This window comes from Amphiprion ocellaris, chromosome 15 (assembly GCF_022539595.1).
Source record: "Amphiprion ocellaris isolate individual 3 ecotype Okinawa chromosome 15, ASM2253959v1, whole genome shotgun sequence".
Classification (NCBI taxonomy): Eukaryota; Metazoa; Chordata; class Actinopteri; family Pomacentridae; genus Amphiprion; species Amphiprion ocellaris.
Window position 1 is genome coordinate 1,580,903 of NC_072780.1, and position 27,171 is coordinate 1,608,073.

At 37.4% G+C, this 27,171-nt stretch overlaps 1 protein-coding gene across 2 annotated transcripts in view; it reads right to left on the minus strand.

The window, feature by feature from the left end:
- Nucleotides 1-1,965: 1,965 nt before the first annotated feature.
- dbpa (D site albumin promoter binding protein a) overlaps nucleotides 1,966-27,171 on the minus strand; it is a 50,995-nt gene continuing 25,789 nt past the window's right edge. The window contains exons 5-7 of one of the 2 annotated variants that reach the window (XM_035945418.2): nucleotides 8,757-9,010; nucleotides 5,751-5,938; nucleotides 1,966-4,592 (exon numbers count right to left, since the gene is read on the minus strand). In XM_035945418.2, the coding sequence (XP_035801311.1) occupies nucleotides 4,577-4,592; nucleotides 5,751-5,938; nucleotides 8,757-9,010 (458 nt within the window). In that variant the 3' untranslated portion in view covers nucleotides 1,966-4,576. Of the gene's footprint in view, nucleotides 5,939-8,756; nucleotides 9,011-27,171 lie in introns of both variants that reach the window. The other variant, XM_023264175.3, reaches the window with a different exon arrangement.

Consider the following 27,171-nt stretch of genomic DNA (forward strand, 5'->3'; position numbering starts at 1 on the left):
AGGTTTTCTGTGGGTTAGACGAAGAAGAATATTTGCCGATGAAATCACAATGTGATGATAACCTCCTTAAACAGGGCTCATTTTTGGTCCATATTTGTGCAACACTTCCGTCGCTGAAATAGGAAATGCTCTTTTAAGATGCATTTTTACATTAATCTTGTTGCACAGAGTTACTTTTGCAAGGTTAAATATGATCTTTTCATTGAAATTAAAGTATCGATATCATTGCACTGGTATCGTTCAATATCGATACCAATGCTGGTATCGATATTATTGATACTTGGATCGATCCGCCCACCTCTATTGTCAACAACGTGGAGCTGAGGAACCAGGATGGCTGCTGGTGATGGGGTGATATGAAGAATAAGGCTGCTGTTATTCTTCGTTGTTCTCGATAAATCCCACTAATCTCGATGTTTCTACACTGACCAGACACAGCAGTGTGGAGAGTCGGGCTAAATAATACAAAAATAGTGGACTGATGGTCATATTTAGCTGCAGGAGATACTCTGCTACTTTCTTCTCTGGCGATTAAAACCCTTGAAAAGACCAAAAACCAAAGCAGTCGTCTTTCTCATGATGCTTTTTGACTTTGCTGCAAATTGGTTCCTACTGAAGACGGGATTTACAAACATTTTCAAACAATTTCTCATGTAAAAAGGGTTTAATTTCCCTTCAATAGCAACAGAACAAACCCCAGGTGGATTTGTTAGAGACTATTTTTAGTAGAAGCTGTAGTTTTAGTAAATATTTTTCCTGCAGCAGGAGACAAAAACACACAAAAAATAAAAATAAATCAATAACGCTCCACCTATTAGTAGGATCATTTCATTGGCTTGGATATTTCACAATAAAAGAAAATCAAATTGTATTTTTACACATTTTTATGTATATTTCATGCTGTTTTCTACACACTGTAAAAAAAAAAAGTTTTTTTATTTTTAATTTTCATTGTTTTGTTCAATTTCACACATATTGTAAAATCACAGGAAAAAAATGTTTTTAAAAAATGGCCAAAACTGTGAATAATGTCCATAATATTAGTATTGTTCTTTTACAACATTTTATTATGAAATTTATTTTATTTTATTATATTTTTATACTGTATTTAAATCTGCACATATCCACAGATATTTACCTTTATTTGAAAGTTTTGTAAAATCAAATAAATTATCTTTATTGAATTGGTGAAAAAAAATAATTTTTTTGTTGAAATATAATTAGTCAAATCAACGAAAAAAGTAATTTACGTTTTAAATTTTTCCTTAATGTCTGCATTAAAAATCTCTATTTTTACAAACAGTAATTTGTTGTTTTACAAAGAAATGACAGACAGCTTAATTATATTTAAATCCCTTAAAAATCTAAATATTTAACATATTTGTCATTATTTGAAAGTTTTGTATAATCTAATAAATTATGTATATTGAATTGAAAAAAAATATTTTTTGATTTTGTTAAATTAAAAATAACTAGTAAAATCAATGAAAAAAACAGTAATTCACATATTTTAAATTTGGCTTTAAAAAAATAAAACAAAAATCTGTATTTTTACAAATAGTAATTCACTGTTTTACAAAGAAATTACAGTTTTATTGTATTTAAATCACTTAAAAATATAAATATTTAACATATTTGTCATTATTTTACAGTTTATGTTGTTTGTGTTCATAACGTTTTTGGTTTTTTTCTGGCACCAGATTTGCACCTTTTTAAAAAAAAAATTATTAATGTATTTGTGTGGTTTTTTTTTTTTTGGTTTTTTTTTACAGTGCAGCCTTATTCTTTAATTTTCTAAAAACACATGAGTAAAAGTGAGCTTTGGAGATCTAACTTCTAGTGTTTTCTGTCCAGCAGGCAGCAGATAGTCACACTTTGTGCGTCATATTCGACAGTAAACGTGGTCGTTGTTGCTCTCCAGTTAGAAACACACTTTCAGATCACACAGCAAGACACCAGGAAAGCTGTCGGTGAATAAGGATTAGCCTTTATTGGTGTTTGTAGGGGAAAAAGACCACAGATGCCATCATCCCCGTGGACAGCACACAATACTGGTGAGAAGTCGGGGTTGTGTTGCGCTCATGGGACTTGTAGTTCATAACAGTCAGTCACAACAAGGAGAAGTTAGCTGAGAATCCACAAAGTTGAACAAGAAATAACAAGGCTGTGTACATTATTATTACTGTTATCATCATTGTTATTGTCGTCATTATTACCCGCAATGCCGTTTTAATCGTACAGCAGCAAACTGTCACTGCCACCAACGAGAAGAGTCGGCCAGAAAAAGAAACGTCGGAACACGTTCAAACAACACAGGTACATAGAAAAATAGCACTGTCAAAAAGTTTCTGAAACTTCTGTGAAGAAATCCCCAAATATCCCAGATATCAAAAGAAAAAACTCACGTGAGAAGCTCTGAGACTTTTCCTTCCAGGGATTTAATTTCAAAAGTTTGTCTCAGGTTTTAACAGAATCCCAAGAAGAAGACGAGGAGAAAGGAGGGGGAAAAAAAACAGAAGGAAGGATCGACCTACAACTCCCATGATGCACCTGGGGCTGGGTTCAGTCTGTGGATGGTGCGACAGCCAACAGGCTCATGGGAAATCGAGTGAAGGTCGGTGGCGGGAATCAAAAGGAGATTTAAGTGATAACAAAACCACAGATTCCACCTTAAGAAAGTCGACTGAGAAGACATTTAACAGAAAGAACAATCAGAAAACTTCATGTGTGGTTGTGAGGCAGAACAAGAACTAGGTTTTAGTTTCATCTGTAAAGATAAACATAAAGTACCGTCCATTAAACCCCGACTGACCAATCACAGCTCAGACTGTGACCTCAAGCAGTGCGTGTCAAGCTTTGGATTATAGCGAAAACGGATCTCATTGCAGTTTGTAGCTAACCATTGGTTGCTAGTGAGTGTTAAATTAGCGGCTTCCCACCCGAAATATCTCCAAGTTAAACTGCCTAAACAGCCACAATTCGTCCGAGTTTTATTTCTTTTTGTTCAGATCAAAATGCTAAGATTTTCACTAATTGGATAAATCGTGCAGTCAACTGATGTCACTGAAGTGGAAGGAACCAAATCTATGGACATCATTTCCATGTGGTACTTAATTGGGGGAACTCAGTGACGACTTCAAACAGCGGTATCCTTCATTCCCATTGGTTTGCTCCAATCGCATTGCCACAAAGCTGATGTTAGCTCATCATGGTGTCGCTAAATTTTGTTAGCCGTGTTTCCATTTAATTCAAATTTGATGGGAACACTTTTTAAATGTTGCAAAGACTTTAAAGAAAAGAAAATGTGAAGTGGGTTGTTTCTATTAACTGTGAAGAAGTTCGCCGTGTTGGCTACGTTTGCTGCAGAAGAAGCCTAAAAAACACTAAAGAAACAACGCAGAAAAAAATTCCAAACAAGCAAAAGAAAGTAAACTTTGTGAAAAATGGAAAGATGTCTTCTGAAATTGCTTTAAATTAGGAAAGTTATAATTATTCCTTCATATCAGCTGGTTTTGGTCATTTTTTTGCCGTTCGGAGACGAAAACGACGCAAATCCGAAGCTTGACACACATAGCAACAGTAACTAAGGAAGGGGCGGGGCTTAGTGGACGGTCGGTTGGTCAGTGGGAAAAGTTTTCAGTCCCATGCTGGTGAGTTCGGAAAAATAAAACCCAACAGGAAAAACAAAACAGAATAATAATAACCTTTCCCCTTTCAAAATAAACCAACAAACAAACCAAAGCACAAAACTCTGTGATCGGATCCTTTTTTTGTGTGTTTTTCTTCTTTTTTTTTTAATATGCGTATTTAATATACCTCAGACAAAAACACCTGAGAAAAAACCGACAAAATGATTCCAATGGGTTTTTCTGTAATATATTCAGTTATGTATATTACAACTATAATCACATATTTCAAGCATATATCATATACACATATATATCAAGTGAGAGAATAGTTTAATATTCAATAGTACAGTTGTATGGTACAGTAGCAGTAGGGTGCATTTCTCTTTCTCATTGGGTAAAGTCTGAAGGAGAGGTATAGACACGTGTTTTTTGTGTGTAAATCTATATACGATTTATCAATACAATATGCAACGAAAGAAAGAAAAAGATAAACTTAAAGGAAGGAATAAAAGACGAAGAAGGGGTATAGGCAGTTCAGTTGTGTGTCTGAGATGGCGAAGTGTCATTTTTGTGTGTTTGCATATGTGTCCTTGTGTTTTTTGTCTAAACGTGTGTGAGGATCGGATCAGATCAGCACCATAAAAGTCCATAACAACATCAACGACGATGATAAGGGTTCAAACTGGGTGAGGACTGTGCGTGTCTGTGTGTGTTTGTGTTGTGTTTGTGTGTCTGTGGGCATGCTGAAGGGTTTCAGTCACTGTTCCATCCAAAACAACAAAAAAAAGAAGATTTTTGCACTTCCGAGGAGCGAATAGAAGTGAGAAAAAGACCGCGATAATCGTGTTAAAAGTTTGCTGTATGCACGTGAGCAAGACACATTCACCGAACTAAACCTGCCAGCGAAATCCTCCCACACATCTGCTCACATCCAGCTGTTCTGATGGCTAATTACTCCTTCGCCTGTTCAGAAAAAAAAAACAACAAAAAACAACAGAAATCAAAAGCCCTGCGATTATTATTTCAAATCCAGACACGGAATCAAATAGAAGAGAACAACTCAAGTGCTTCGACGAGCTCACAAGGAAAACAAACCGACACAAAGAAGTTCTTTAAAACTATACAGATTTGTTGTTTTTCCTCCCGTCGCCTCCCCGCGTCCCACCGGAAACAATCGTTACTAAGATACCTCGCCTTGTCTCGCACCGTGTGAAATACCTGATTCAACCGTGATACATTCTGATACACCTCCGCCTCCCACCAACCAGCTCTGTAAAGATGAAAATAGATCATTTGTCGTTTTAGCGATAAACAGCTGGGAGGAAAAGCGCTTTATGTGGCCCCGTGACTGTCCAGCTAACAGCCCCTCCCCGCCCCATATATAAAATATACAAAAGATTATCTCCAAAATCCTCCTCCTGAATACCTCTGCTAATAGAAAAATATACAATAATTCCTATGTCAAAATCTCTTTAATGGACGAAAACCCCTGCGCCTCTTCCTCCTCAACACTGGACTAGTCTCTGCCTTCCTGCCCAGTTCAAAAATATACATGTTTTCTTTTTTATTTGTCCTATTTATAGAAAAAAAATCACACGTCTGACATCCCCTGGCTTTTGTGTCCATGCCTTGAGCTTAAAAAGTGACATTTCACTGGCATATTGTGAATTCAACACCCTGTTTGAACTGGCCAGAGCAGCGGCCGGCGACGCACTACCTGCAAAAAACGCCTGGCGACACTGGGTGCAAACACAGCGCCGAGGGTGGCTAGAAGCTGCCGAGGTGTGATACAGTACGTCTGGTGTGGATTTTCAGCCAAGCAGCATATACAAAGAGAGTCAAACTGGGGGAAAAAACGACAAAAAAAAACACAAAACGGCATCGCTGGGCTTTCCTGTCAAGCGCCGCTAGAACACACTTTTTAGTTTTTTTTTGCGCCCGGTGTCGTGCGGCGCTTACTGCAGATCTACGCCGGCCCTCCCCTCCCCTCGCCACCTCAACTAAAGTGCTGCTGTTGTTGGGTTGCCTTGTACCCTTCTCTCTCGCCTCCTCTTCCCCTCCAGCCCCTCCGTCATCCTACTTCCTCGTCCTCCTCACAAGTCTCCGTGCCGGTTCTCGTACTTGTTGATGATGTTCCTGCAGCGGCCCAGCTCCTTCCTCATGTCGGCCACCTCCTGGCGCAGCGCTGCGTTCTCCCTCTCCAGGAAGGCGGCGCGCACCGAGATCTGGTTCTCCTTCAGCCGCCGGGCGTCCCGCGAGCGCTTGGCCGCCTCGTTGTTCTTCACGCGCCGGCTCCAGTATTTCTCGTCCTGCCGGCGGCGGCGGTTTGGTATGTTGGGGTGTGTTATGGGGAGGAAAGGTCAGGGAGAGGAGAGAACACGAAACAGACAAAAACAAAAAACAAAAAAAACAAAAAAAAGGAAGAGAGAGCGGGATGAGAAGGGTCAGTCACATGATGAGAGAGAGAGAAGATGGTAGGAGAGGAAGATGAAGGGGTGGAGGAAAAGGAGGAGGAAAGGCAGCAACAGCTCAATAATCACAACTACAGAAACCTCCTCAACTCAAATATTAAGTTATTATAGACTAGCTGGTTTCCTAAGAGCATGAAAACACTTTAAACATAAGTGCAGTGCATCAAAGAAATACAGATTATTCAGTTTTTGTGTCAAAATATGGCACAAAAACCTTCAGTTAGCCCCACATGCTAATCATTTAGGCACAATTGTAGCTTAAATCAGCGATTTTTTGTCACTTGTTAGTAGTAAAAAAGAGATCAAAACAAAGAACCAAATTAATGAGGTGTTATTTAGATGCTTTGCAGTCATTTTTCAAAGGTTTACTGATGTTTAAGTTGCTCTGAAGCACAAGAAAACAGTGCAGCTGTTAGAAATTTCTCATATCTTGCATTATTTCAGCTTAGCTTTCTGTTCTATTCTGCACAACATGACATGAATGCAGCGTTACTCACACATGCTCAGTTAGCTACTGCTACACATGACGTGCATCTGCAGTGTTGTGAACATAAAGGCATAAATGTGGAGTTTAAATGTTAATTTATATAACTAAAGCACTACTTTAAAATACAGTTAAGAGCATTTTTCAGCTTCTTTTTGATATCCTCATGTCTTATTGCTAGAACTAAATATTTGCTGTCACAAATTAAACTTAAAAGCTCAAAAACAGATGCATAAATACGGATAAAAACAGGCACCAAAGTTTCCTAGACAGACATCATTAGTTAATCGGCGTATAAACTTGTTAAACACGAAATTATTCATCTTGTAAAGCTGACAAAGTGAGTCAGTATGAAATGTAAAATAATACCGCTAACTCGTGGAACCATGTAATAAATCTTTCTGAAAGCAGCTTTTAGTCCGAACAGATCCAGTACAGAGACGCCCTGCAGCCTCACTATGTTTTCCTGGGAATGAAAGACGTTTGTTGGCGGATAAAAGTCTCATGAGGAGGATATTCTCAAACAGCCGTGTGTTAAACCTTTGGACTTCTGAAGCCAAACAGGTCAGAAGCTTGTTGAGATCTCAGTCTGAAGGATCTGTTTGGCCTTTATGTTTCTTTTTCTGGATCTTTGTTCAGCGTTCTGCAGTCAGACTTTAATATTCACATTCAGGTTGTGATCTCAGAATATTTCCATCTCCTATTTGGAGTTTGATTTTCCGTCTGTTCGCTGCAGCGCTGATGCTAAACAGAGAGCTAAACGCTGATTTCTAAAGAGCACTTCTGAACTTCATCCTTGACTTTGACCAGAGATTGCTTTTTCCAAACCTGCGTACGGATGATTTAGAAACCGACAGCGGCTGCGAGGTGAGCAGCGTCATCTCTATAAATCACAAACGCCTCCGCCGCTGCAGCTGAACTATGAAAGCATGAGCTGTTGATCACCGCTTCTCCTGAAATATTGTAGGACTCATCGGGCGGATCAGCACCAGCGGGTGTCAGGTTTATTTCCACATCTGCACCCGGAGCTGTCAGAGAACGGCCGCCTTCGTCATGATGAAGTTTAAACAGGACGCTAAAGGAAAATCTGTGCAGCTGGAAGTCACTTTCTGTGCACTTTTGGACTCAATTTTTAGCAGGTGTTAAATGCAGCGTTACTTGCACATGCTCGGTTAGTAGCTGCTACACATGACACGCATCTGCAGTGCCGTGGACATAAAGGCATAAATGTGGAGTTTAAATGTGAATTTATATTGGTAAAGTACTACTTTAACCCTCATGTCGTCCTGCGGGTCAAAATTGACCCATTTTAAAGTTTGAAAATGTGCAAAAAAAAAAAAAAAGAATTTCACAGTGAAAACTTCTGATGTCCACATTTTCAACATTTTTGGGAAATCTTTGAACATTTTTTGCGGGCACCAAAAAATATTGTTTCCTTATCTGAAAAAAATCCAAAAATGCAGAAAAAACCCCCCCCAAATTTCTGAAAATTTGCAAAACCTTCAGGAAGAAAATTCCAATAATTTCTTAAAAGTTTTCCTTAAGAGTTTTATTTTTTTTAAAATCCCCCAAAATCTGGCAAGAAAATTCATGTAAATATTTTTTTAAAAATTCGTAAAAATCTTCCAAAAAATCCTAAAAATATCTAAAGTGATTCCATATATATCAGTAAAACTTCTGATATTTTCTTTAAGAACATTCGCATAAAAATCAACCAAAATCCAGTGAAATTTACTGGATTTTGGTTGATTTTTTTTGCGAATGTTCTTAAACATTTTTAACATTTGTTTTTTATCAACCAAAAAATGTTCAAAAATTTCCCAAAAATGTTGAAAATGTGGACATCAGAAGTTTCACTGTGAATTTTTTTTCCTCCATATTTTCAAACTTTAAAACGGGTTAATTTTGACCCGCAGGACAACAGGGTTAAGGTAGTCAAAAAACATTTAAAAAAAATTAACTTTCCTGTTTTCCCTTTACATGCTATAGACATTTAATTTTTGCATCATTTCTGACACTGTAAAAACTCATTCTACATGTTTGTATTCTGTCAAGAGAGTAATCTGTACTTTTTAAATGAGTGAAATCACAAATAAAAGCTTTTCAACATCCCGTTTGTGCAGAGCAGCAGGGTGAAGTGTGGGACAGAGAGGACTGTGGGAGATGGAGTACCTTCTGCTCGTTGGGGACCAGCATCTTGCGGGCCTTCTTGATCATGGGCTGAGGTTTGAGCTCGTCCTCGGAGAAGCGGTGTCGCCGCGGGTCGAAGGCCTCCTGGCCCGGAACGCTGGACAGCGCCAGGTCCGCCGGGTCGGGGTCGAAGTTCACCATGATGTCACTGCTGCCGTTGGCGCCGGCCGGGGGTCCGGGAGGTCCTGGAGGACAGGTGGAGGAAGGTGACGGGTCCTGAGGCACCGCCTGACCGCCTGGAGGGACGAAGAGGGAGGACAGGATGCTCACGTTTCAAAATAAAATGCTTCTGTAGCCAGATGTCAGAGGGTGGAACTCAAACTGCTTCATTTGTCCAAAAATAGTGACGTTTCCATTCAAATTTAATGCAAATTCTGATAAAACATCTTAGAAATCATGTGAGGGAATTGAAAGTTAATGTGTCTAATGTTCCTTTCATAACTGTCATGTAGAAACTGGTTCATTAAGAGAAACAAAAAAAGCACATTTCTGGCATTTTCATTCATTTATTTGTTTTATTTTGGAGGGTTGTTTTTTTTTTTTTGCACCAGTGGATATTTGGATGGGTCTACTTTTGTTGTATTACCCATGAAACACCTAAGTGCATCAAAAGCTGAGGAGGAAATTTGATTTCCATCTATAAATCCAAACTTCAGAGATAAAACTATCAATAATTCAGTCCTTCTGGTTTGCGTTGTGGTTCCCTCTTTCCACCTAAACCCCATCTCGTTCTTACAAGAACTTGAGATCTTCTAGAACAACTTGTAGCTTTAATTTACAGACTTTTTCTGTGTTTTCCTCTTTCTGTTGATGTCTGAGATGCAACTGAATCTAAGAAGTTTTTGATCAAACCAGAAGAAGCAGAATATCAGAGTTTTAGTGCTAATATGACATCAGAAAAAGTTCTTTTCTTTTTATTTTACTTTCACAAAGCTGCAGCCTCGTCTCATCAGTTATTAGTCTTTAACCCTCGTGTCGTCCTGCAGGTCAAAATCAACCCGTTTTAGAGTTTGAAAATGTGGAAAAGAATCTATTTTCACAGTGAAACTTCTGATGTCCACATTTTCAACATTTTTGGGAAATCTTGGGAAAAAATAAATGTTAAAAATGTTTCTTAAGAACATTCACAAAAAAAAAAATCAACCAAAATCCAGTGAATTTCACTGGATTTTGGTTGATTTTTTTTGCGAATATTCTCAAAGAAAATATTAGAAGTTTTACTGATATATATGGAATCCCTTTAGATGTTTTTAGGATTTTTTGGAAGAATTTTCTTGTCAAATTTGGGGGATTTTTTTAAAAATAATACTTATTATTATATTATTATTGGAATTTTCTTCCTGAAAGTTTTGCAAATTTTCTGAAGTTTGTGGAATTTTTTTGCTGAATTTTTGGATTTTTTCAGACAAGGAAACAATATTTTTTTGGTGCCTGTAAATGAGGACAACAGGAGGGTTAAAGCTCCTCTTTTAGCTCATTTCATTTCTGTGATTCCATCTGTTTCCATCACATTCACTGAAAACGGGACATAATTTAAATCAGAAGAATGGAAGCGACAGAAAGAGAAAAGGAAGCTGGTTAATTGTGTTTGCGGTGAAGACTAATCTGTGCGACGTTCCGTTCAGATGCAATAAACTCAGAATCAGCAGCTTAATAACTGCTTTAGCGTCCAATCATCGTCATCCAGTTTGAGTTTTATCTGCAGATTAGAGCCCATCTGCCCTGAGTGAGGACGGTCACATGTCAGAGAGAGAAACAATCCTCAACACTAGATGTTAAAACATGATGACCAGACTGTTATTTCAGAGTATATTGTTCCTTCTTTATGGACCAGGAGTCTGTAAACTACATGAAATCTTCAATTACACTCAGTTTTCTTTTCACATTTACAGTTTTTGCTCAACATTCGTACTTTACTCACTTTCAGATTAATCTGAAGATCTGAGAGAAATTTTTCATTTTTTAAATTTTTATATTTAAAAAAAATTGCACAGCCCACCTACACATCTGAGCAAAATAAACTCGTATAATAATCTGTATATTTATCATTTTTATTTCTGATTTTTTTTGTAATTTTTATAGATTTTTTTCTTATTCATTTATAGACTTCTATTATAATTCATATTATTTTTTGCACAAAAATTTTAAATAAACTTGTATCTAAATTACATTAGATCTAAAATAACCTAAAAAATAAAAAATAAAATTGGAGGAAACATTTTGACCTGACATTAAAAATAAAGTAAAAAAGCTCATTAAATATTGTGTCAATTTATCATTTTTATTTCTATATTTTGTCATTATCAATTTTTTTCTTATTCATTTGTAGACTTTTATTATTATTCATATTATTTGTTGCACAATAGTCTTTAAAAATTGAAAATAAACTTGTATTTAAATGACATTAGATGTAAAATAACGCAAAAAATAAAATAGGTGGAAACACTTTAATCTGCTATGAAAAATAAAATAAGCTCATTAAATATTGTGCATATTGATTTTAATTTCTATTTTTTGCAACTTTTATTCATTTGTAGACTTTTAATATAATTTATATTTTTTGCACAATAGTCTTAGAAAACGTGAAATTAAACTAGTATTTAAATGACATTAGGTCTAAAAATAAATAAATAATAATAATAATAATAATAATTATTATTATTATTATTATTATCATTATTTTAATAACCAAAAAATTAATAAAATAGGAGGGTGGTGAGGTGATTGTTGTGGTTGTTTCAAACATTTTAACCTGCTTTGAAAAATAAAATAAAATAAAATAAAATAAATAAAAATGAATAAATACATTTAAAAAAGCAAAACAAAATTTTTCTAGATTTGTATTTTTATTATTTTTCTAACTCTGGTAAAACTAAATTAATCAAGTTCTTGCTTTTTAATGTAAACTACACTAATGGATGGCTATTAATTAACCTTTTCTTTTTGTGATTTTGGAGCATGTAAAGCTCAGAGTCGCATCGATTCGATGCGATCACATAAATAAACAGCTCCACATGTTGTTGTTGTTGTTTGTGGTGTTTAAAGTCCACACAGGTCATCTTCAGTGATTTCCTCCAGAGGTTTCAGGTCACATGTCCTGCTTCATCCAGAGAGCACCAAGATGAGCGGAGCATAAGGAGGATTAGCCCATACACCAGACAATATGTTCACATTTAACTCTAGACGTGGATGTGGGGGAATTCAGCAGGTTTACGTTCAATAATGCCACCTGTCACGTCTTAACTGGGTCTTTTTTCTACACATTTAGCTTCAAATCTCCACAAACTAACGTCATCTCCATCCTGCAGTTGCTTTAATTCACCACCAAGCGTCAGTATGGAGCCAGAAACTCTCGGTTGGGCAGCGGGTTCACATCACAGTAGATTTACAACAAGCAGGAAAGATCAGGATTTTAGTTTAACCCTTCGTGGTGCTCGATGTGATAAATTCACTTTGCTGGATTCGGAACAATCCCACATGGAAAACGATGACAACATTTACAGAAATCTGGCCTCTGTTCAGAGAAACACTCCATTTCCAGCCATCAGATAGCGTCAGAGCTGTGTTAATGGTGTTAAAACCAGTTGAGGAGTGAAATAATGCAAATTAATCATCAAAATAGCAGGAATTAGTCATCCTTCCTTGGTCCTGATAGTAAATCATGTGGCAGTTATGAAGCTTTCACCCTGCAGCTAAAGAACAAAAGAGTCTATTTTGAGCCAAATCTCTGCACCGGCTGCTCATCGTGACATTTCTCTCCAAGTACTGATACTTGAAAAACACGTTTTTTTCTCTCCTTGGAACAGAAGTGTAAAAATGTGAGTTGAGCAATCAGCTGGTACCAGTCAGACCCGTATCGTGGCAGTGTTTGTAAGATGCTTTTTGGAGCTCCAGGCTCCGTGCCACAGATTATAAATAACTGGGAAGCTGGTGACCAATATCAACCAAAACAACAGTGGAAAGATTTCAGATACCAGAGCAAGCTAAACGGCAAAAATCATCTTGTGAGTTATTTTTAAATGGCAGAGAGAGCAGAGATTAGAGGAAACTGTAATAGCCTTTTAATAAATGTATCCTAAATCCCTCTTATTAATGACAGATTCTAAAAATTCTGCATTAATTAAATATCCTCGTTTGATGTACTGCATCAGACAAAAAAAAATAAGATTTAACCCAGGGGTGTCAACTCATTTTAGTTCAGGGGCCACAGTCAGCAAGAAAACAACAAAAACAAGACAAAATATTATAAAAATGAGACACAAAATGACAAAAGAACAAAGAACAATCTAGTATTTTACTTTCTGATCTGAACAACTTGTCATGGTCTAGAAATAATTTTAAATTTATAGTTTTACTAATTTACAATCTGCAGTTAATGTCTTCTCTGGAATTTTTACACTTTGAGGGCCGGATTGGACCCTCTGGAGGACCACTTTTGGCCCACGGGCCTCATGTTGGACACCCCTGGTTTATCTTTTTGTCAAATCCCAGAAAACGCCCTCGGTCATCAGCACCTTTTGTGCATCGGTAGCGTTTTTCGAACCTGGAAATATCAGTCGGCGCTGACTCATTTTATTCTGCGCTTCGACCACAAAACCTCAACCAAATCCTGCACGACGCTCTGAAGAATCAGGCAGAGGTTGGAACGTTGGAGGTGAAGCAAAACTCCCCCATGTTCCCTGAAAGTCCAGCTGAAAACGCGGGTCTGCTCGCTGCAGGAGGATGTGGAAACTTTTCTCAGGTTTAAACTCCTGCTGAGCCCGAGCATTGAATCTTCTTACATCCAATCGTTTCACTCCTTCTCAGCGATTGTGATCTGATTATGAAAAAAACCTCCAGAAGCGAAGGAAAGGGACGTTCACCTACACTTCTGCAAAATTTTGTCATGCCAAACGAGAATCGTGACCAAGTGAGAATATATCCTGCATTTTGTTGCTGTATCTGCCAACAGAAGGTTTATCTGACTGTCTTTTCCTTAACTACAGGGTTGTAATTACATAACGTAAAGTGTGACATCACAATAATCTTTTTCTCCTCTTATTATCCTCTACAGCTGCTTTATTTTGCTCTAAGCCTGAGTGGAAACGCTAATTTTTTGTATATTTGGTTGTACAGTTCCAATAAATCAGAGGCTTGTAAACAAAACTCACATGGAGCCACAACTACTTGTTTACTGGAAGGAGTTTTGGCATCATTCGTCATCCTGTCCAGTTTGACATTTTGGCAAAACCTGATTGGAATTCCATTTCTCTTCAGAGAGGCTTCGGTTTCACGGCTTCTCAGTGTGATCTGGTGGCACCAGCGTTTAAAGGCCACCGTTGTCTGCTGAATAAATGAAGAAACGGAGCGGCCGGTGCAACCTAAACGTACATGGAATGGTGCTCCTACTGATCAACTTGCAGGCGTAAATAATGCAGAAGTCATGACAATCCTGTAAAAAACCCTGAATGCAGAAGACTGCAGAGGATTCAGCTGATCACTGATGTTGAGTTACGAATATGAGCTGCAGGAAAGCGAGCTGCAGACAAACCAACAAAAAATACTGGAAATTGAAACACTTATTAGCATTAATAGATTAATTATAACCTTTAATAAATTGTTATTATCACAGTATAATGCACCTGTCAGTATGTATAAATACATTTATTAATCTACTAATTACCTGTAGAAGCACATTAGAGAAGGTTGGTATCTGAACATATAATTAATGAAAATATAATGTAGAAAATGTTCTACTTGCAGGTAAACATTGTGCAATAAGAGGCAAAAAGAAAGCCCTAAGCTAGCTCATCCAAAGATGTAATAAAGTCACCAGCAATAATCCAGACAAATGCGACAAGAATTAAAAGTTGAACCTGTTACCGACATGTAGCTACACTTAGCACTGATAGCCATTAAAAAATATTCAGTGACAAATTTAACCAATTACAGCTTCTATAGCTGACTGGTTTATATAAATAATATCAAATAACTACATGTGAAAAGCAACAAGCACACAGAATATTATCGCTTTAATCTGACTTTAGCTTTTTAGCCTTTTTATGCTAATTCTTTCGGTTTTGCGGTCTACAACTTTACTGTTTTGATTCACTGTGCATGACTGGCTCAGTACCACATGGCAGATATAGATAGAAACTAGATAGTGAAGCATTTAAGAGTCAGATATTTCCCCAATGCATTGGTAGAGACCAAAACAGAGCTCATAGGGTGATAACACTGCACATATGCTAACCACATACAGAAAGACGACTCTAAGTTAAGTATAATGTTGCTCGGTGACTGACGGGTTGTTCTGCTCAGTTCGCTATATGAACAGGTCCTGATTCTGATGTTAAGATTGGGATGAGGCCATTTTTTCGCTGATTGTGAACAAGCTTGATCCTTTGTTTACATCTGCTGTCATGCAGTTGCCATAAATGTAAAATTTTTCCAAATACAAGCAGTCCTCGACTTACATCAGAGTTCTGTTCCCACTGATCTATGTAAGTCGATTTTTGCCATAAGTCTGAACTCCGGTGAAAATGTAAACAAAGTCGTTCAGTGCATCACGATATCGATCAGTTCTTCATGAAGTCATGAATACCAACGACTTTCATGCATGTATGAATCATTTTGCTAGAAGACAAAAGAACATTGTAATGGACTGATATTGTTGAGGTTTCAATGTTCATTGTTCAGTTCCAGATTTACCTAATGTCAGTGAACGTGCCATGTTTAGTTAGCTCACCTCTGATTGGCTGAGAGTCAGCAGTAGAGAGAGCTGGGAACGGTGGCTAATTCTGGAGCTAAGTTCTGGGGTTTTTCTAGTTATTCTGGCGTTGGCTACGGTCCACAGTAGCCTGTGTGAAGGTTCAATAAACCAGCAGAGAACCAGATAAAGTCTCACTCATTCATCACAGAGGGTCACTACAATATGTTGACCTGTTTTTACAACTTCACCCATGTTGGTCGGTGTTTCTTCCTGTTCCCAGCATTTTATTCTATCTAATTTCACTTCCATGGAGACGGCTTTCCTTTTCTTCAAAGCCATCTGATAGCGCCGTGACGACGTATTCATCCGCTCCACTCATCAACTAGTTCCACGTAACCAGTTCTGATGTAACGATGAAACGCTGTAGGTCGAGGACGTCGTAAACCGAGGATCCACTGTATACGCAGCATTATCAATCGATAATTTATTAATTTGACTAGCCCCTTGACTAGCTAAACTCCTCCAATGGTCTCTGCCTGGTTGCTATGGTAATAAACATTGAGAGACCACGTGCTACAGCTAATTCACAATAATTACAGTGTGTGTTGTCAAGGAAAATGATCAGTGGATACAAATATTTATTATTCAAATTGCACTGAAAGCAAAAAACTTGATCTTAACTTTATTTTAGCATTTTAAAATGTCACTTTGTGTTTTGCTGCCTCCAAGTAGCAAAATATCACGTAAAGATTTGATGCTTTTCTGTCTTTTACCAACGTAAACTGAGCATCTTTAGATTTTTAACAGACATTTGTTGAATTTGAAGAAGTGCTTGAAGCATATTCATGAGAATTTTTCACAATTTTGGTTGCATTTAACTGATCAACAGTCTCGATATATGACTACAATTATGAATTTTAATCATTATTGTAGCCCCATATCATCCACCCCTCCCATATGTGCTGTAAACATGCCTTTACAGGGTCTTTCCACATCTATTTATGCATCTACATGTGTCCTCTGGTCCATCTGCTTGAACCTCTGTTGGCTTGATCTGCCTCTCTGGCAGCTGGACGGTGCTGATCCTGGATAAGTCGGCCCAAAGCTGCATCCCAATAACAACCATTTTGGGCAAAAAGCTGAAACCGATCCAAGAACACGGTTCCTGCTGCTGCCGGGTAAACAGCCACCAAGCGAGGCTTCATTTCCTGTCCAAGAGCAGGAGCCATTTGGAGGAAGCAGCCGGATTCCCTCTCTGCTTTCATTAATTTAGCTCAGATTATGGCTCTTTCTGCCTCAGTCTTCATCCAACTGGAAGGCTGAAATCATACACAACAAATTTGCTGATATCTGATTTGAATTTGCCCCAAAATGTCCCCCTGAATTCAATGTTTCTCCCATCGAAGTTACTCCATTGGAAGACTTTTCAAGGTCTTTGAAGGTCTCGTTTGCTGAGATTCAAAGTTGAGCATTAGAGGCCTGGTTTCTTATTCATGTTCTTGTGAAGTTGAGAAATCCTTCGTTTTAAAACAGCCGCTGTATCTACTAAAATCTCCATCACAGGGATCGCCTGAGGACGTGAAGCGTTGATCCTCAGATTGAGCGTTCGAAGGCATACTGATGAATTTATTGTAACTTTGAGAACATTTCCAGCCTTTTTTTTTTCTTTTTGGAAAGTTTTTTTTAAAAAGCCTTTTCACAGTCAATCAGAAAGCAGAACATGACTCAATGATCTATAAAAATCACAGGGAAATGTCAAGGTTTGGATTCCTTCACTCCTGAGCTGCCGTTTCGCTCCGATGTTCACAAATCACAGAAATCGGCCGTCGTGGGCAGAGACGCCCACAGCGGCGGAAAATAGAGAAAAGGTCGAGGTTTGAGAGTCAGGTGAGCAACTCTTCCTCCTGACTAATCTCTTGTTTGATCTAACTATACTTTCACTTGTTCTACCTACACGTAAACCTGAACGCAACAAACTCGCGGCTGATCTCGTGGGGTCGCGGTTGAGGCATTTTGGGAAATGTAGGAAACTGAAAATTGAAGTAAAGGTGAAACTAAATATACTATCACAGCACAAAAGCCTCCAGAAGTGCATCTCAACTCTACAGCGGCGACAGCACCCTCTCCTGCCCTTCCAAAGCAAAAGTTTTCTCCCTTTACAGCCTTTTCTGGCTGCAGCAGGTTGTTATGTAATAAAGGGAAACAATGCAATCACCAGGAGGGTAGCAATTATGCTAATTATACAAGGATGGAGGTGACAATTAACATCTAGTGCAATCACTGCAGTAGGTTTGTGTACGTTTTCAGCAGTTTTCCATCCTCACTGAGTTTTCATTACATTTAAATGCTTCGCTGTAGTTAAACTGCAATTACCAGCTCCTTTAGCTTCAGATCTATGGTGTCCTCTGTGTGGCTTTTTGCTTTAACTCGGACGGATTGAGATTGTTTTCAGTTTTCATCAAAAAGGCAGCAAATTAATTATTTTTCTTGGTTGTCCAAATACATAAGTGATCCCAGGTCTGTACGTGGAGCAGGTTTGACTCCAGGTGAGGATATCTGTCTGTGTTTTCTGATCCTTTACTTAGCAAAAATGCCAAGAGTAAGATATAAGATAATCCTTTATTTTTTGTCTTTTTTTGTCTGACTTTTGTCATTTTGATCATAAAGTTAAATAATATATCATCCAGTTCCAGATAGCTGTGACTAAATGTGTTCTTTGTAGATAAACTGTGATCTGTACATTCTAATGTGGAAATGATAAGCTGTGGCATAAAGTTGTTGAAATTTATTTTTCTTCCTACATTTCAGGTTGTTCGTGATGTTTTGTAAAAAGATAATTCCTTAAATGTGAACTTTTTAGCACTAAAACAAAGGAAAAATTAGGAGTTGTGGTTATTTATAGGTTATTATGCTGTGGTTTTACTGGTCCGGTCCACTTAGTTCTCAGTAACCCAGCAGTAGTTGAGTATTCCTATCAGTATCTGGTCAGTTTTCCCAGCCAGAACGCGACCGCTGCTCGGTTTATTTGTCGTGGACAGCGTGGATGAACCATGAGCTCTGCCAGCAGCTGTTTTCTTATTCAGCTGGAAACACGAAACAGACGTGGAATGTGATGTAGGAAGTGTGTTACGTAAAGAGAGCTCCCCTCCCTGGAACATAAACACTCCTCACTGTCAACTTTAACTTCTGACTTAAACGCATCATTTAACGTACAGACATCCCTGCTTTACACGCACCCCCATGACTGATTAAACAGCTGATTTATCGGTTGGATTACAGTGAAAAACATCCATTACAACCCAAGGTGATGACATGAAAAAACACATGTTGCTCAGCCAGTCCCCTGAAACTATCTGATATAAAATCCTCACATTTATCCAAATTAATTCCAATAATTTTGCTTCATTTCTTTTCTGCACGTCACTACATGGACAGAAAATGAAGTAGCTTTAATAATGGATCATTTGCCATTTTTTATGCAAAAAATATCAAATATTTACTTGTTTTAGCTCCTCAAATGTGAAGGCTTCATGGTTTTCGTTATCAAACATGACAGAAAACTGAATATCTTTAGGTTTTCAACTTATATTTGGACAAAACAGTTAAAGCAACTCTTCCATCAGTGGAAAGTTATTGTTAATTTATTTTTATTTTATTGAAAATGTCAACTACTTAATTGTGGCACTACTTTTAATAACTGTTGTTTTTTAAATAGTATATATATATATATATATATATATATATATATATATATATATATATATATATAAATATATATATATATATATAAAATTAACAATTAATATTGTCATTATTAAATTATTGTATTATTATTAAATAATAATAATTTTAAGTTATTATTCCATATTATTATTTAAATTTTATTTTAGCTAGATTTTATTGTTTAAATCTGTAAATGTGATTTAATGTGGTGTACAGATGTATTACACGCCTGTAGTTTGTTTATGTGACAAAATATTTTTAATGAATTTTAGTGAAAAAACAAACAAATCTTTGATTGCATTTCTAATAAAATGTACAATATTTTCATTATTAAATTATTGTATCATTAATAATAATAATCACAATAATAATATTAAGAATATAAAATTATCTAATATTTAAACTTTATTTCAGCTAGATTTTAAAGTTTAAATTTGTAAATCTGATTTAAGGTTTATGTGATATAAAATAATTTTTTAAAGACTTTTTTGTTAACAAATAAAATAAATCATTTGCTTACATTCCTATAAAAACAGGTTAAATAACCCGAAGCTGTTTAACTTCTCGTCTGATTTGATTTTCTTCTGAGTTTCCAGAATCTTTCCCGTCTGGTTTTTGTCTCTGAACACACATGCAGCTACACACCCAGCAGGCTTCCACTCGCCGCCGCAATCACAAACCAACACCATCAGGCACGTGCACGTTCGTGCAAAAATAACACACACACACACACACACACACACACACACACACACACACACACACACACACACACACACACACACACACACACACACACACACACACACACACACACACACACACACACACACACACACACACACACACACACACACACACACACACACACACACACACACACACACACACACACACACACACACACACACACACACACACACACACACACACACACACACACACACACACACACACACACACACACACACACACACACACACACACACACACACACACACACACAACAATGGAGTGCAGGTGACACACCCCGGGAGTCCTGTTCCTAATGTCAACACTCTGACGAGGAGTTATGTCACCACAGTAGAAAGCAGCGACCTTCACCTTCACCTTCACCACCTCCTCCTCCTCCTCCTCCTCCTCCTCCTCCTCCTCTCCCAGTGGTCAGATCAGATTATGACACTCTGACGGGGTCTCTGAACACGTAACATGACTGGACATGTAGAAAGAGCCTCCACACGGCTCCAGATTCTGCAGGTTCGCCTGAAACCCTGCAGTTCTGCAAACAGCATCTGTCTTGTGTTCCTGCTGCAGATGAAGGCAGCTTTTCCGCTCCAGAGCTTCCTTTTAAAGCAGATGCACACTGACGCTGCTCTCCGCTAACGTTACACAGAATACAGCGGCAGAGAAAGCCATCTAAACAAACCTGCTTATACCTCCTAGAGGCAGAGCTATTTTCCTCCCTGATGTATTTAAAACTCATTCAGACGTGGACTACAGTGTGCACCATGCAGCTGCATAATGAAGAAAGAAAACACTACTAACCAGACTGGAAAAATGAGGATTGGTCAAATGTTGTAGGAGCTAAAATGTCATATATTACGTCCTCTTAAACGAGCAAGAACAGAATTAAATATTTAAATATTTTGTATTCTTTTTGTTCTTTTTGTCTTTTTTGTAGTTTTGGTCAAAAATCATTGCTGTGTTGTCATTTTGTGTCTCATTTTTATAGTATTTTGTCTTGTTTCTGTTGTTTTCTTGTCCGAGTTTTGTAGTTTGTCTTGTGTTTTTGTCATTTTGTTTCTTGTTTTTGTCGTTTTGTGTTTCCTTTTTGTCTCGTTTGTATTTTTTATCTTGTTTTTCTCATTTTGTGTTTTGCTTTATTCATTGTTCGGTGTCTTTTTGTCTCGATTGTGCCATTTGGGTAATTTTTTGTCTTGTTTTTGTCGTTCGTCCATTTTTTGGCACTTTGTAACTTTTTGGTCTAATTTTTTGTCTCTTTTCTGTTTTGTTTTGTGTCGTTTGTCTAATTTTTTGTTGTTTTGTTCTCCTTTTTGTAATATTTTGTCTTGTTTTTGCCGTTTTTATGTCTGACTTGCGTTTGTCTCACGTTTCTGTCGTTTTGCGTCTCATTTTTGTCTCACTTGTGTTTTTTTGTCAGTATGTGTTTTGCTTTATTCACCTTTTTTATGTATCATTTTGTCTCACGCTTTTGTCATTTTTTTGTCTCGTTTGTCAATTTTTTTGGCGCTTTGTAAATTTTTTGCCAAATTTTTTGCCTCTTTTCTGTTTTGTTTCATGTCATTTGTCTCATTTTTTGGCATTTTGTTCTCGTTTTTTGTCTTTTCTTGTCCGATTGTTGTTCATAATGTTTTGTTCGTTAAATGTGAACATTTGAAGAACACATTTTCTTGCATAAAAACAAAGACAGATAGATAAATAGATGCTTTATTTGTCATTGCACACTTTCATATACAACGAAATTTCATTTGAGCTGCCCTGCCAATTACAGCTCAGGATGCTGCGCGGCGCCTTTCTTGAGGAAAAAAAGAAAAGACATGTAGGGATCTGGGATAGCAGGAAAAAAATGGAGGTTTATGGGTTATTATGCTGTGATTTTACTGGTCCGTCCCACTTAAGATCAGATTGGGCTGAATGTGGAACCTCAACTACAATGACTTTTACACCTTTATTATAAAGCATAAAAAAAACAAAAGTTGAATTTCTTTGATTTGTTACTTTCGGAAAATAGCAAAAATCTAAAATCAACATGTCTGATTGTTACCATTACTGGAAAACATTGACATATTATATATATTTTATTGTTTACAGTTTTATTTTTTATATACTTTTCTCCTCTGCAATGTTTAAACACTACCTGCAGTTCAGTTGAAAAAAGGCTGAATTTTTCTTATACGACCGTTTATCACAGCTGAGTCAATCATAGCTTCACAGTTAGATTAGGAAGCACAGAATTTTATTTTTTTGTTTTACCAAATCTGGGTACAGCAATTAGTCTATTTTTGGCAAATTTTTAAAAAGAGACACTGAAAAACAAATTCTAAGCTTAGATTTGGTGACTTTTCTAATGGAATGGGTAGTTCAAGGACTGTTGGAAAGTTGACAATCCAATGATTCAGATTTTGTAGTTTCTGGCTGATAAATGGGGAAACCTTGTTGAATTTTTTTTTTTTTTTTTTTTTTAAAGAAAACATTTCTTTCCAACCCACCAGCTGATCTTAGAGTTCAGAACCTGAACCTCAGGCATGTCAACAAGCCAGATCAGATGTTTTTTCCATCTCAGATCTGAGCAGCGTGCACGTGATCTCTGTCAGAACATCCATCAGTCAGTGTCAAAACCTCGCGGCTCGTTAAAAGCAAGAGCCGAGGCGTGTGTGGGAGTTTATGACCTCAGTGGGATCGGTAACCGACAGTAATGTGAGCCGTCGACACAAAAAGGATCTGTACTGTAAATGTAGCTGCAAGCAGCCCGAGCCTCGCAGCCAGGCGTTCAAAATGACTGTAAATAACCCTGGAAGTGGTTAAACAATCACAGCTACAGTCATTCCATCCATAAACCTAATGATCCCAACATAAACAGCAAGTTTAAGCACCAAAGAGACGCTGAAATCTGCGTCTAGTCAACTATTAAATCCCTAAAACCTCATCTCTGTGTGTCAAAGTTGCTTATTTACAGTTTGCCTTTCCATGAAAACACACTCCTCCTGTCTCAAAAACAGCTGCGATGTAAATTTCTGCCTCTTTTTCCACCTACACTCGAGCACACCAGCTCACCTACAGCTCTAACACTGTAAAACTACTGGAGTAATTCAGCTGTACATGTTGGAACAAGAAGCCAGTTCTGAAGAAGAAAAATGCAACAGAAAGCTGTAAAACCCTGCAACTTGACGGGATTGGCTGTTTAGGTTTGTGACATACGAAACCCAGGAAGTCTGAATCTGTGTTTTTAAGGTGGAAATGCTCAGTCGTAGTGCAATATCAAGCTGCTGTAACATGTAAATTTCCCCCAAAAAACTGTCAAAATATGATAAAGTCAATCGTACCGCCTTGTTGATGTGCACACAGACAGTTGTAGTTGTTTTAGATTATTCTACTATACTGCTAGATGTTCAAAAAAAAAGACAATTAAATCTCTAAAACCTCATCTCTGTGTGTCAGAGTTACATATTTAGATTTCTTTCTTTTTTTTCCTGCTTTAAAATAACTGGGATACAACTCTATAAAGTCCATCGATCGGTAGTCGTTTCTGTAATTTAGTTTCACGCTTTTGTCAGTTTTTTGTCTCGTTTGTCTATTTTTTTGTCGCTTTCTAACTTTTTTGTCAAATTTTTTTGTGTCTTTTTTTGTTTTGTTCCGTGGTGTTTGTCTCATTTTTTGTCATTTTGTTTCTTGCTGTTGTCATTTTGTGTCTCATTTTTGTCATTTGGACTCTCATTTTTATAATATGTTGTCTTGTTTTTGTTGTTTTTTAGAGTTAAATACTGTATCATTCAATTCCAGACGACTAAATGTTGTGTTCCTTTGTCGACACTGTGATCTGGAAGTCGTAATGTGGAAATGATAAACTGAGGCACAAAATTGTTGAAATTTAACTTATTTTTCTTCAGAAATTTCAGGTTGTTCAAGATGTTTTGTGAAAAGATAATTCCTTAAGTGTGAACATTTTCAGAATGTACATTTTTGCACTAAACCAAAGGAACCATTAGGAGTTGTGGTTATTTATAGGTTATTATGCTGTGGTTTTACTGGTCTGGTCCACTGGAGATCAGAGTGGACTAAATGTGGAACCTGAACTAAGATGAGTTTGACTCCCCTGATCTACATAAAACTGCCTTTGGACAATCAATTTTCTCCTACAAAGCAATAAAGGAATGGAATCAGCTCCCCATTAAACTGAAGACAAGAACTGACTTTAAAGGCTTTTCTAAAGAAACTAAAAAATGGATGTGAAGAAACCAAACATGTCAGCATTGGCAGTCCTTGAAATGACTTTTTTTAACCATGTAAATGTGAGAATCTCTTGCCTGCTCCAGGGACTGCAGATGGAAACTAGCCAGTACACTATAATCTGGTCCAGAGCATCTCTACCTTGAGTTTTACACTCTTCTGTAGCTGGTCCCTGTCAAATAAAGACAATAAAATCTACACTACTAATTTTCCAGGCTGACTGACATTTACATCAGTAGCGCCCTAGCAAACCTTCACAAACTCCAGGATATTAATAATGAGAACGCCGGCCTCACAGGTCCAGCATGTGATCAGCAAACACAGATTCTTAACCTCTCTGGTGAAGACAACGCTGTGAAGAAGGGAAAGAGGAGGCGTTTGTTCGTTTTGCCATCGGTGTGTGCTGCCTTTACCCACAGAAGCGTACAATCAAAAAAAAAAAGTAGAAAAAGGTAACATGAATCATTTTCTTGGAAGGCACTAAGAATGGCGTTGAACCAGACGAATGCTCGTATGAACGCCAGACCTGGTTGGTGGTTCCACTGGATGACTCCAGTGTTTTCTAGCTGCCATTTCTGGACTTTCTGATGAGGAAAAGTGTAGACGTTGTCATATTTTGGCTGTTTTTTTGGGAGAAAGCCAAGCATTTCCGACTCTCTCCGATAAAAATCCAGTGTTTTACTTTGTTAACGTGTCATTATGGTGATTTATACATGTTTTAAGACACATCTGGAGCGACCACAATCGCAAAAACAGAGATTCACACTTCCAGGGTTTCATACATAACAAACCTAAAGCTGACTTTCTGCATCATCAGGTAACTTCCTGTCCCGACAGGTAGCTTCCTGTCAAACCTGTGGTTCAGTTATTTGGTTCATGGTCTCATTTCTGCATCTTTTTCCATTTTTGCATATTTTGTGGGTTTATTTTTGTCATTTTCATGTCTAATTTTGGCGTCTTTTTGTTGTATTTTGTGGCATTTTTGTAATTGTCTTTTTGTGTAACTTATACATCTTTTACTTTATTTTTGCAGCTTTTTTGTTTCATGGTTGTAATTTCTGCATATCAGTTAATTTCTGCATCATCTTGGTGTTATTTTTGCTCCTTTTTGTGCCAGTTTTGAATTATTTGAGGTATTTTTTTTTCATATTTTCATCGTTGTTGACGTGAAGCTAAATCAGAACATGAAATTCTTCTCAGACCTAATCTTAATCTGTTGGCCTCTCGTCTAAAAGATCAACTTCTCTGTTTCCTTTAGTTTCTAGTTCCAACATGTGGGGTTGAATTTCTGCAAGTAGAATAATTTTAGCTTTTGAGCAGATGTGTAGGTGAGCGAGTGGTGGAGGACAGGGACTTCATAGAGTTCAGTCTCAGGTATTTTAAAGCAGGAAAAGAGAGAGATTGAAGCACTACTTTGCTGCTTAAGCTGCGTATTTTTAGGTGAGGTTTCAGGGATTTAATGCTCTTGATTGAAACGAGGCATTAAAGAAGGAAGACTGGAATCAGAAAGGTTCAAAAATAAAGATATAATGTGCAGCTTTCACATGCACAGATGAGTCTATATGAATATCTGAGCAGAATTGTGTTTTTCTACAGAACAGTGGTGCTCTACAGTCATGCTCTTGTCTTTTTGAAAAACTGCTAGCTCTCCTCTCCCTTCCTAAACCTCTACTTCTCTCTGGTCTCTTTTTTTTTTCCCCTCCTGGAGTGTTTATTCGCTCTGTAATCTCCACTGTTTCCTCTCCTCTCTCTCCCTCTTGCATGCCAGCTCTCTCGCTTCGACGCTCTCTGCAGCGGCACGTGACGCCGTGGCCGCACATGGCCCAGGCGTGTGAGAGATTTCAAAACATGCAAAGCCAACTCTCCTGGCTGAGGCCTCCCTCTCTGAGCAGCTCCAGAGTGCAGAGTCAGTGTCTGCTTTAACCCTTCCCTCGCCACTACTAATCACAGCCCTGAACGTTCAATCAGCCTCGGCCTGCCGTTGTCCTGCTTTTAAAGACACACAGCTAGCTTTCTCAGTATCTGCACCTTGGAATGAAACTACGACGCAGCGGTTCCTGGATGTCACATTCCTGTCAGTCTACACACTGGGGTTTGGTTTCAGTTTGGTTTGAAGCAGCTCTGCGGGTAAAACCACAGTCTGATTTACACTTTGATCCTGAGGACAAAGACAGAAGAAGTGACTGTGCTGATACAGACCTTTCTATGCACATGCACATTTGCTGGAATACATATTAGATATATAGATGGGTCAATCTATAATTGAGGGACAAATCCTATAATTATTTATTTTGGAAGCAATCATTTATTCATAAAAAATGACTGGATATCACTAAAATGTCAACTACGTTACAGAAGTCCTGCAATTCTATATTGATCCGTCCACAATGACTTGAAAATGACCCATAATTACAGAAAATTAGTCCAGAATGACAAAAAAATTTGTCCTAAATGCCTTGAAAATTATCCCAAAGACACAAAAAAGATCCAAGCTGACATAAAACTCGTCCAAAATAACTTGAAAATTATCCAAAATGACTCAAAAATTGTCCAAAATGACTCGAAAATTGTCCAAAATGACTTGAAAATGATCCATAATTACAGAATATTAGTCCAGAATGACATGAAATTTGTCCTAAATGCCTCAAAAATCATCCCAAAGACACAAACATGATGCAAAATGATGAGAAAAGATCCAAGCTGACATAAAACTTGTTGAAAATGACTCAAAAATTGTCCAAAATGTCTTGAAAATTGTCCAGGTCAATCTATAACTGAGGGACTTCTGAAGTCCATGGGATATACCTGCATACATTTCTATTAAAAGTAAAAAAACTATGGTTTTGTGTTCATTATGATCATTTCTTCACAAATTCCATCATTATTTATTATGGAAACAATCACTTATTAATAAAAATGACTGGATATCACTAAAATGTCAACTAAATAAGCGTCTGAATTTAATACCAACCACCTTCTAATGAGCTAAACAATAATAAAATGAGCTGATTCAGA